The sequence below is a fragment of the Pelophylax lessonae genome (genome assembly GCF_965119305.1).
Source record: "Pelophylax lessonae genome assembly, chromosome: 12".
NCBI lineage: Eukaryota > Metazoa > Chordata > Amphibia > Anura > Ranidae > Pelophylax > Pelophylax lessonae.
Genome location: NC_138779.1, coordinates 206,625,736 through 206,638,235, shown reverse-complemented (window position 1 = coordinate 206,638,235; position 12,500 = coordinate 206,625,736). Strand labels below are relative to the sequence as shown.

Below are 12,500 nucleotides of genomic sequence, written 5' to 3'. Positions count from 1 at the left end.
GGAGGGGAAAGGAAATGAAATAGGAGGAGAGGAGAGGAGAATAAAGGAAAGGAAAAGAGAAGGGGAAGAAGAGGAAAGGAAAGGAAATGAAAGGAAAGGAAAGGAAAGGAAAGGAGGGGAAAGGAAAGGGAAAAAAGAGGAAAGGGAAGGGAAGGGAAAGGAAAGGAAAGGAAAGGAAAGGAAAGGAAAGGAGAGGGAAATAAAAGGAAAGGAGGGGAAAGGGGAAAAAAGAAGAAAGGAGAGGAAAGGAAATGAAAGGAGAAGAAGGGAAAGGAAAGGGAAAAAGAGGAAAGGAGAGGTAAGAAAAGGAACAGAAAGGAAAGGGAATGAAAGAAGAGGAAAAGAGAGGAGATGAGAGGAAAGGAGAGGAAAAGGAAATAGAAAAGAAAGAAGGGGAGGGGAAAGGAAATGGAAGTAGAGGAGAGAAGAAGAAAGGAATTAAAAAGAGAAGGGAAAGGAAAGGAAAAGAGAGGAGAGGAGAGGAAAGGAAAGGGAAAAAAGAGGAAAGGAGAGAAAAGGAAAGGAAAGGAGAAGAAGGGAAAGGAAAGGGAAAAAAGAGGAAAGGAGAGGTAAGGAATGGAAAGGAAAGGAAAGCAAAGGAAATGAAAGAAAGGAGAGGAGAAGAATGGAAAGGAAAGGGAAAAAAGAGAAAGGGAGAGGAGAGGAAAAGAGAGGAAGGGAGATGAAAAGGAAATAAGAAAGAAGGGGAGGGGAAAGGAAATGGGAGGAGAGGAGAGAAGAAGAAAGGAAAGGAAAAGAGAAGGGAAAGAAGAGGAAAGGAAAGGAAATGAAAGGATGGGAAAGGAGAGGAGAGGAAAGGAAAGGAGAAGAAGGGAAAGGAAAGGAAAGGAAAGGAAAGGAAAGGAAAGGAAAGGAAAGGAGAGGAGAGGAAAGGAGAAGAGAGGAGGGGAGAGGAAAGGAAAGGGAAAACTGATAAATGGAGAGGAAAGGAAAGGAGAAGACGGAAAAGGAAAGGGAAAAAATAGGAAAGGAGAAGACGGAAAAGGAAAGGGAAAAAATAGGAAAGGAGAGGTAAGGCAAGGAGAGGAGAGGAGAGGAGAGGAAAGGAAAGGAAAGGAAAGGAAAGGAAAGGAAAGGAAAGGAAAGGAAAGGAAAGGAAAGGAAAGGAAAGGAAAGGAAAGGAAAGGAAAGACATACAAACAGATTTTCCATTGAGGAATGTATGATTGGATGCTCAAAGTGAACATAAGTTCTTTCGGATAAGTTATTATTACTATTAAAAGCATTTTGTTATACATGCTAGCTATATGCAAAAAATAAATGTTGATCGTACAAATAATCAAATGTAGTTCAAACACACTTCCTGTGCTAGACAAAGCTGCTCCTCCACAGATACAGCACAGTGAGTCAGGGTTGTCATTCTAGGACAGGAAGTGCATTACTGGCAGGATCTCCAGGTGAAAACAGAGGGAAGAAAGCCAAAAAAAGAAGACCAATGCAGCCACCACATCCAAGAACAGGTAGGCTGCAATATAATAAATGTTTGTTTTTGGATTGAATAGTTTTATTGCTGAAATCCTGCTGACAGCTGAGAATAAAGAAACAGGAACAGCAAAGGACAAAGGTATTTTTGTTTTATGTCTTTCTTTATTTTGATAAACATGATTGTAGTTAGTTAAATATTCTTATCAATGAGTTTTAGTATTTTAAAACCTTTTTTTGTTATCATATAACATGTTTGTAAATGACTATTGCAAATCCATGGCTCTGCTATTTGCCTATTAAAGCTTCACTGTGGTTCCGTGTTGCTGATCCTCCAATTTAAGTGGTTGTAAACCTAAGACATGAAATATGAACAAAGCATATCCTTTTATAGTGTGTACGTGTCTCAATCCAGAGCACTAAGTGTCATTTGTATCTGCTGTCTCGTTCCTCTGCTATCTGCTTGAGTCACTTACATCAAGAGATAAAAAGGGTGACAGGGGAGGAAGCTCCAACACACAGCCTGTGATTGAAAGCCTTAGCTCTGTTCCTGTGTAATGTGGGGGGGGGGGGGGTGTCCCTTCCTTCCAATCAGCCCTCAGAACTCTTCTCACTGAGCTCTCCAGTGTGTAACTTCAACTCTCCACCCCCTGCTTTTTAAAAAGTTAAAGGATGTAGAGAAGGGAAGACTGCAGATAAACAGGTACAGCTTATGTAGGAGGATTTGTTCAATCTCTGGGCATCACCTGAGACCAGTCACATCACTGGATATATGGAAGGGATTACAACCACTTTCACAGCAAATCTTCTGGACTAGGTCTGCTGAGTGAAAACCAGGGAATCTCTACAATACTGAATGCTAACTCAGAGCAACCAATCAGAATTCACATGTGCCAGTAATAACTTTAAATGAGAGAATTATAAATAAAATCTGTGCACTTTAGATTAGCATTTAGCTTATTATATCCTTTAAACACTTAAGGACCGCCCCACGCAGACATACTCCTGCGCGAACGGACATACCTGTAGGTCAGGTCACGTTCTGGGTCTGGCTGCCTGCTCCCCCTGTGATTGGACACAGCGGGAGCCAATCAGTGGGTCCGGTCGCCGCGATGGCCCCCAGGCAGTTCTGTCACATAGGAAAATTGAGATCTTGTGTTTCTGCTAAGCAGAAACACGGATCTCTGTTTTCCTCTAGTGCATCCACCCCCCCTACAGTTAGAAATCACTACCTAGGAGCACATTTAACCCTTTGATCGCCCCTGATGTTAACCCCTTCCCTGCCAGTGTCATTATTACAGTAACAGTGCATATTTTTAGCACTGATTACTGTAGTAATGTCACTGGTCCCCCCAAAAGTGTCAAAAATTTCAGTTTGGGGTCCGATCTGTCCGCCGCAATGTCGCAGTCCCGCTAAAAATTCACAGATCGTCGCCATTACTAGTAAAAAACATAAATAAAAATGACATAAATCTTTCCCGTAGTTTGTAGACGCAATAACTTTCGCACAAACCAATCAAAATACGCTTATTGGGATTTTGTTTACCAAAAATATGTAGCAAAATACAAATTGGCCTAAAAGGATAAAAAAATTAGATTTTTAAATGGGGAATGTTATATAGCAGAATGTAAAAAATTTTGTTTTTTTTTTTTCCAGAATTGCCGTTGTTTTTTTGTATATATAGCGCAAAAAAAAAAAAAAATTAAATCTCAGAGGTGATCAAATAGCTCTGTTTGTGGGGAAAAAAGACATCAATGTTATTTGGGTACAGCGTCGCACGACCGCACAATTGTCAGTTAAAGTAATGCAGTGCCGAATCGCAAAAAATGGCCTGGTTATTAAGGGGGTAGACCTTCCAGTCCAGAAGTGGTTAAAGATACTCTCTGGACTGACCCCACAAACACACATGCACCCCAAGAAAAAAACAACTGCAGTTTTTCTTGCACAAAATTGGATGATGGAAGTCAACAGAGCTTCACCTAATTCACTAAACCAAAGATAAAATTCCCTTGCAAAGTGAACAGTCTATTTGTCTTTAGTGAATCAGCCTCTTTGTCTTTATTTGGAACAATTTCATTTGTTTAGTTGTTGGAGAACATTATTCGATAATAACGATCGTTTCCTTTCCTGAGGCGGTTTCAGTGTTACTTCATATTCAGTTATTTTGTATTGCAGCTCATTTTGATTGTAATATCCTGGAAATGAGAGTTCCTCTTTTGGATGAGTTTGTTTCACTTTATAATATCTATTTTCTGTCGGTAAATAGGGGAACTATTTCGCTGTCAGAGCCTTTTTTATTTTGCACACAAACACGAAAAAAATATTCAAATTTAAAAAAAAAAATATAAAAGATGAGACTGAGTTGAGTAAATGGATACCAAGCATGTCATGTGTAACCATTGTACTATTCTCATATGTTTTAAAATGCCGGGTTGGTGGTCATGTTTTTTCTGGAGCACTGTTTACAAATATTGATCTGTTTGGAGCATGCACAATGTCTGTCATTAGACAGCACAGATCACAGGCAAAATGCACAGAGCCGATCAAAGCGGCTCTATGCCTTGTGATCACTGTGCTTTACCTTTGAGAGCCCCTTCACCCCTCCCACAATAAAGGAAGAGGAAGGAAGAGCACTTCATGAATGAAGGTAGGCAACAGCAGATTCACAGTAGGGTGGGTTCAGGGGCGTAACTACAGGGGTTGCAATTGTAACCGGGCCCCATGCTCCAGGGGGCTGTGCAGCTCCCCTGTACACCTGGATAGGAGGGGCGGCAGGGGCAGCATGTAGAGAAATCACTGTCCTCCTTTTTCCTCCTGCTTTTTCAGATTGGTTCCTCTGTATGCTGCCCCCGCCACTCATCCTATCCAGTTCACTTGTGTTCTGCTGTCTCTGGGCCCCTGTGTGCTCCCCTGGTGTTCTATCAGAATACCGCTACCCATCAGATTGTGCAACGGAAGTGACGTTCCGACAAAAAATACTAACTGCGCATGCGCGATGTCTTCCAACATGCGTTCTACCATGGGTAGCGCCAATCTGATAGAACAGCCATGCGGACATCTTACTACACCCAGCTACGTCTTGACTTTAAGAGTAATTTTAGCAATAAAGTGAGCGTATATAATCAAATACAGTATATCGACATCTGTGATGATGTTTCGATGTTACATTTTGAAAGAAACTAGACGCCAACAGTAGGAAGGTGGTGGAGGCCATGTTGGTACACCCAGTACTGCTCAGCGCTTTCAAAATTAACCGCTTGACGACAGCCCAACGCAGATTTACAGAATCACGTAGATCTATGTGATTATGTGCACGGGTTTTTAAACACAGCAGGAGGCAAACCGCAGGAGGAGCAGGCACAATCGCTGCCGGCCTCCCGCAATCTGCGGCAAAACTCGCAGGAGAGCCATCTGGAATGTAAACAATGTAAGACGGCTCTCCTGTCAGAATGGCTGGGAAAGATCGTGTGATTCAGCTAAGCTGAATCACCAATCTCTCTCTGCCTCTGTTCAATCCTTCCCCCACACAGTTAGTAAGCACATCTAGGGAACACATTTAACCCCTTGATCACCCCCAGTGTTAACCCCTTTTCTGCCAGTGTCATTTATACAGTAACAGTGCATATTATTTAGCACTGATCACTGTATCGGTGTCACTGGTCCCCAAAAAGTGTCAGATTTGTCTGCCGCAATGTCGCAGTCCCGATAAAAATCACTGATCGCCGCCATTACTAATAAAAAAAGTCCATAAATCTATCCCGTAGTTTGTAAACGCTATAACTTTTGCGCAAACCAATTATATGCTTTTTGGGATGTTTCTTTTTTTTACCAAAAATATGTAGCAGAATACAAATTGGCCTAAACTGATAAAAAAATTAGATTTTTTTTTTTATTTTTATTGGGAATGCTTTAGAGCAGACAGTAGAAAATATTAATTAATAGTAAAAAAAAAAAAAAAATATATATATATATATATATATATGTATATATATATATATATATATATATATATATATATATATATACATATATATATATATATATATTTATTTTAATTTACCTTTCTTGCTACTACCATAACCTACCACCAAAGAAATTCTCCTGATCCTGACGATCGTAACGATACCTCATACCACAGCTCAGAAACTATAGTGCGTATTTTGCTTTTTTTTTTTTTTTTTTTTTTAATTCTACCTAAAACACACTAACTACCATTGATACTAATAATGATAATAAAAAAAAAAAAAAACCTGTCCAAAAAATACTGACCCTTTATCATTATTATATTATGTTGTGCCACATTTCTTACCATATGACATACCGTTGTATAACCTGTGATGCTTTGAATGCTTCCTGATTCTACTGATAATTCTGATTGTCTGTTATTGCACCATTCATCTGTTGCTCTTACTATATTGACTTGCATTGGAACCTGTTGAATTTTTCTGTTTTACCTGTTTTGTCTATATTTTCTCATGTAAAACTCAATAAAAAATGTATTGAATGCAAAAAATACTGACCCAAACACTAACCCTGGCACTGACCAAGATCAAATCTTGATCTAGGTATTTTTTGGTTTTATTTTTTAATTATTTTTCTTCTTCTTTTTTTTTCTATCTCTGCAAGTAGATGTATCCTACAATGTATCCCTCTTATCCATTCCCATACAGGGGGGGCAGGCTTCATAGTGACTGATCACTGTGATAGCCAATCCTCGGAGGCTATTACAGTGATTAGATGACCCTGAATCGGCCGTTCTGAACGGGGCCCAGGGCTCTCAGTGGCCCCCCGGTCTCTGTGCTGTGCACAGCGCACTTCCAGCACAAAAGGAGATATACGCAAATATGCCACCCCACGGCAAAAAAGCCCAGTCCAGTGGGGCCGCATATTTGCGTATGGTCGGCGTGAAGGGGCTAAAGTAGGAATAAACTCCCATGGTTGATTTTTTATTAATTAATTATTTTTATATTTGTTTCGGTTTGCACGTATTACACTTTAGTGAACATATGATATTTGTACATAAAATAATATATGAGCACCTAAAGTACCAATATACTTCTTGCACTGCAGATGTGAATCATGTTATGGTATAAGAGAGGGGTATTTTTTGCTATTTGTCAGTTTGCACATATAGGAAATGGTGTTTTATGGTACTGTATATTGCGCAACATGGTTTGTTTTTTAAAAAAATTTAGCACGCAGGTGTAACTGTGAACACTTTTTTGCGGCAGCAGCAATATTTTGTATATATAATATTTTATTTCACTTTAAATAAGCTTATTTGTGCTGGAGTATTTCACATACAGTATATATATATATATATATATATATATATATATATATATATATATGAAAAACATTACTTCCTGCTGTGCCTCTTAGACAGGGAGTAAAGAGAAATATGCCAGGGGTTTTCTGGCAGCAAAAATACTTGAAACTATAAGTATGTAAAAGATTGCATCTTTATTGAAGATTTAAAAAAAAATCCATAAACAATTTAAAGCCTAAGACATGAGCTCTGGTTACAAGATATGTGATTGCCATACATTGCTAAGGAACAGAAATGAGGTCACAGTTACAGATCATCACACATAGAAAGAGGACCCCCCGACGCGTTTCGACCTGTACAGTAAGGTCTTCCTCAAGGGGTGTGTAATGTCTGCAAAAAATGTTGCACAATAAGGGAACATGAAATATTACATCAGATATAGTGACATCATGCAGATGTGAATAAACATACAAACATGAGGCTTTACCTAATCAATGATGGCTATCTAGTGACCAGAGAGCGTTTTTATAGTTACAGGGACTTTCCCCAGGAATAAAGAGGGTTACCATACTCCTACAAGAGTGGACCTGGACATGCACTGGACTGCAAAGAGCCACACAGAAGGCACGCCATAGCGGGAGAGGGCACCTGTCCGCAAAAATAGTTATTGAGTAGATAAAGGTGATGAAGAATGTGCTGCATAGGTGGGATGGTGAAATACTGGTGTGGGAGGGGGAAGAAAAAGAGCAAAAAAAGAAAAAGAAGAAAGGAAGAAAAGAAGAAAAAAAAGTTTATAGAACAAAAAGGAAAAGAACAGAAAAGAGAAAAGGGGGGGGGCAGACAAAGAGATGGAGTGGGAAGGCAAATGAAAAAGAAAGAAGGAAGGGAAAAGGGGAGGGGAAAGGGGAAGGGGGAAAAAAAAGGAAAGAAAAAAAGGGGGGAGGGGAAGGAGGAAATATGAAAAAAGAAGGGGAGGGGGAGAAACAGAAAGAAGGGAGGGGGGGGGGAATAAAGAGAAATATAACCAGTCAGACTAATTATTCCTACTCTACCTACAAAATTAAAAAAAAAAATTAAAAAAAAATTAAATATGAAAAATATAAAATTTTCTTTATTCATATTACACAAACAATATTTTTTTTCAACACCAAAAATATTAGGGTTGATGGCGCTAAAACATGATATTCATTAACTGGTGTTTATGATACATTAGAAAAAAATAAAATGTATGTATTCAAAGAAAGGAAACACTGATTTCTCATAGAAATAATGTATTTTCCCTGCTGCTATTTAAAGAATAAATTTACTTTTGCAAGTAACTTGTAGCCCTTTTTTGGGGGGTAATGAGAAACGGCCCTCCCCAACAGAATATTGTGTTTAACCTGTAGGTAAATAAGAGAACCAGAACCTTTGCCAAGACAGGGACTCTGTGAACAGAGGGGATTGTCTTTGTTGGGAATTAATCAGTAATCTAAACAAAGTAATTGGGAAAAGAGTAGAAAAACGACCGCGACCATCAAATATCAATAATCATAAGCATGTAGATGCATACCAGTATAAAAATGATACAAGCTTGATATAAGCAGAGATTATTAACAGTACATACATCCAATGTACAAACAGGTATTATTAGCAAAGGGTCCAATAGGAGTCCTGGTAGAATTGTGCACATATACCTGGATATATATAGCTATTAATTGAGATACCTCTAGATGAATGTTGCAGCAATTTTAGGGGCCCCTGAAGATGATGTGCCATCTGCCTGTGTTGAAGATCTGAAGATAAGATCAATGGTCACGGTGGGTTGAGGAATCCTCCAACTGTTGTCCAGTCAGCCTGGAATGGAGCTTCCTACCAGCAGGGTCTGTGGCGAGGCACTGGATTTGCCAATTAGTCAATCTACTCTGCACTTTAGTCCCTCGCTAATAGTTTCTAATCTGACATGGCACCGGACCTCTAAGCTAGAACAAGGTCACAGAAGCCTTACCTGGCTCCTAACCTAACCTATGGTGGTTATCGAACCCTAAGCTGAAACTGGCTATAGAATCCGAGATCAGGAGGAACAGGGTTAACCCTAGTGCAATAAATGAGTTCACTTACCAAAACACTGCAAGGTGATCACTACATATATAGTAGCACAAACCTAGTTATCTGGCACTGTGCATGTGAAATAATAACAAAAACAGGGCTGAGATATTGAGGTTGATTTACTAAAACTGGAAAGCACAAAATATGGTTCTGCATAGGAACCAACTAGCTTTCAGTTTTTTCTGTCAAAGGTTATTTGAACAAGCTGAAGCTAGAAGCGTAATTGGTTACCATGCACATTTGCACCAGATTTGGCACTCTCCAGTTTTAGTAAATCAACCCCATTCTGTCTCTCACAAGGATTTAAATATACAGTAAGCTGCAGTTAACCTATTAAACCATAGGAATACTTGCACAATAGTCTCTTCTGATCCAAGATCTAGTAACATGGACAGGACATGTGGCTGAAACCCTCTCTCTCTCCCCACTTCATCCTCTGGGGTTTCGAAGCTAACAAACCAGGGGTAGGAAGTCCATACATAATATATTTACAGGCATTTACAAATTCAGTCAGTAGAGGGCAGCAGATCCCAACATCCTCATATATGAGTTTTGTCATTTTCTCTGAAGGTTTTCATAATTATCTGAAGATGCATCTCTTCCTTGAGCTGCAGGTTGAGCAGGGAATGGAAGCTGTAAGAAAAAAATTAGATACATTTTTCTTTTATTAAAGCTAAAGTATTCTCTAGAAGAGCTACCAACAAGGTTGTAGGACTCCCTAGCACTTAGCAATGTTGTGCATATTAGAAGTCTAGACCTAATATATTTAAAGCAACACTAAGCTGTCTCTTTGGAATGGTGGACTCCTTTGTTGTAGATGCAGCAATGGTAACGACTTTCAAATAGAAAATGATCACCACTAAACTGTCAGGCTTCCAACAGTCACTGCACTGGTCAGAATCAGTCTAGGAGATGCTTATAGCCCAACGCTGAGCAAAAAAAAGAAAGCTTCTTCCCATACAGTGTGGCTGTGTCCACACTGCAAGGGCTAATTGAGTGTTCTTGTCTAGGGTGCAGGAGAAAGGGGGCATACCGACATACCCCCCCCCCCCAAATCTAACAGTTCTGAGCAGTGGACTATTCCTGATTTCATCAAGCCCATAGACCTTAGACCTGCTCTGGACAGGAGGACGCCAGGAACAGTTCCACCACTGCATCGTGGGGTATCCATGTTTGCTGCTTGAGTGGAGGGTTGGGTGACTATAACTATAACTTGTTGCCCCTGGACAAAACAAGCGGTTTGGGGGCACATCCCCACTGCACCAGTACATTTTTTGGGATTTTTTGCCTCAAGTTGGGCTTTAAGCCAAACGTTGCAGACCATGAACATATCCAGGAATACTAAAGACTGTAAAAAGAGACCAAAAACCTGCCCTGGCCCCTGGCTTGATCCAAGATTCTGCCTCTGCCTCTGCCTACTGCTCCTATTTGATCCCTCATGCTTTGCTGACCTTGCTTGTGATCTGACTATTCTGCTGTCTGACGTCTATGCCGGATCTGCCCGGCTCGTCTAACCCTGCATCAAGCTATTCCAGCCTGCTACAGCTCCTTCAGTCCAGCTCATCATCTTCAGGCTCCTTCTTCCTGCTGTGCATCCACAGTCTGTCCCCAGCCAAGACCCAAACCAGTCTGCCTGCATTCAGCCGTCCTGCTGTCACATCTGCCTGTTGTCAGCTGTTCCTGGTTTCCCTTCCGTGAATCATCGGCTACTACCAGCGCAGACTACTGGACTGATAATAAGTGCTCTTACTTCGCCGTGTAATAGCAGTTATTGTCTCACCATCAGTGGCCCTTGAGCCGGAGCTGTACGAGAGGCCTTCCTCTGCACGTCAGGCTCACCTACCAGGTACGTGCCACTGGGTGCTGTTCCTATAGATGGTATTCTGCCCAAATCCCTAAATTTACATACAATACAAAATAGTGATCGACCGATATCGGTTTTCGTTGCCGATACCGATATTTTGGCAAATGCATATCGGTATTGGCCGATATTTTCATACATTTAAAAAAAATGTTTTTTAATTTTTAGCATTTGACAGGTACTGTTGTGGAGGGATCTGGGGGTCTAAAATACCCCAAACCCCTCCTCTGCACTTAAAAGCATTCAAAAAGCCAAGTTTGGCTGTTTTGAATGCTGTCATGAGTCATGACATCACTTCCGGGTTTTACATGGAGACACGATCAGAGCCGAATGCGTCTTCTGCGTTCGTGCAGGCTAGTTGCTTGGGTCTCCCGGTGGGATGGGAGATCCCGGCGAGCCGTGGAAGGCGGTGGAGGGGGGGGCGTCCCCTCCTGCTCCTTGTAATGACAGCCGAGCGGCTTCTCAGCCGCATCGGTTGTCATTACAAGACCACCGACCGTCGGCTATGGAAGCTGCTACTAGGGTGATGCCTCTAGCTGCAGGCCTCGCTCCGGTACAAGCACTTTCCCAAAATAACGGCAATATCGGTAACCTCGGGGGCCGATTTTGATATATCAGGGAAAGTGCATATCGGCCCCCCGATATATCGGCCTTGCCGATAATTGGCCGATCCCTAATACAAAACTATTTGAGCGAAATGGAACTTTAAAGGCAGAATAAGGAATTGTAAACGTATAAATTAGAATAACAAATACCAATCTTTACTTACAAATAATATAAAAAGCAACCAAAAGTCAATATGGAGAAGTAGGTATAAAACCAAATAAAAACAAGCTACAGTACATAGCAATGTACAATAATAGTTCAAAATACTCTCAATTCTGGAGCACCAGGCCAGCCTTCTGGAATATATGGCCTGATTGGAGAGGGTGGTCACGGGATAAATTCCGACACGTTTCGGAAATGCTATTTTCCTTCTTCAGGGGAAGAGTAGGGTAAATTAATCTATAATGTAATTACATCAGTTTCGTATTGTATGTAAGTGCAAATGAAGCATTTGAATCTTGTCATTGAATAAATAGTATGATTTGTGTTATTTGGTACACCGATATATTTCTTTGCATGAATTGAAATACATTGGTTATTTCATCACCTTTAGAGTATCATAATCACGTGAAACCTCTGTTTTCACAAGATCTGTATATGTGGCATCTGGTTGTTGTGAATTCTGGGGATGGGGAGAAAGAGAGAAAGAAACACACTCCCTTAAAGATTTATATTTCATAAACCAAAATATAAAGAAAAATAGAGAATTTGCAAAAACAATATAAACGTTCTTTAAATGACGTACCTCAGGCCTTGATGATGTCTGACATGCTTTAAATCTGTAAAAAAAAATAATAATAATAATATTACTGTTTAGCAGTAATATTGATTTGCCATCACTACACTAAAGGGGGAAAAGAGATAAGTTGAGATTATACCTCAACGACAAATTAATAAAAGAAAGATTTAAAGTTCGATGTATATGATACAGGATTATGACCCGGTCTCCAAACTTTCAAAGGTCAGAGACCCGTTTAAATCATTTTGATGCTTAGGTGTTTTTTCTCACAATTATTTTTTTTTTTATATTTTTATGTTGACTGAAATGCAAGAATATTTTATAATTTATGTGTACCAAATGGGTTGTTTTATCCATCTCCAAAGCTTTTTAGCACATCCATCAATGGTGCTCAACCCAATCTTTAGGTAGATCGGCAGATAATGAGATGTACCAGTGCTCAGACAACTGCTCCTGATGGCAAGGTTCTAGCACAGGGTTTCTCAACCAGGGT

General features: G+C 40.1%; 2 protein-coding genes across 2 annotated transcripts in view; both read right to left on the bottom strand.

Moving 5' to 3' along the window:
• The window catches only part of LOC309569003 (B-cell receptor CD22-like), a gene marked incomplete at both ends in the record, with an annotated part of 263,576 nt that overhangs the window by 32,795 nt on the left and 218,281 nt on the right, over positions 1-12,500 (bottom strand). The gene's annotated exons all lie outside the window — the stretch shown is intronic.
• The window catches only part of LOC309568344 (B-cell receptor CD22-like), a gene marked incomplete at its 3' end in the record, with an annotated part of 91,726 nt that continues 88,582 nt past the window's right edge, over positions 9,357-12,500 (bottom strand). The window contains exons 15-17 of the mRNA XM_082274007.1: positions 12,014-12,047; positions 11,816-11,890; positions 9,357-9,434 (exon numbers count right to left, since the gene is read on the bottom strand). Coding sequence (XP_082130133.1) covers positions 9,357-9,434; positions 11,816-11,890; positions 12,014-12,047 — 187 coding nt within the window. The remainder of the gene's footprint in view (positions 9,435-11,815; positions 11,891-12,013; positions 12,048-12,500) is intronic.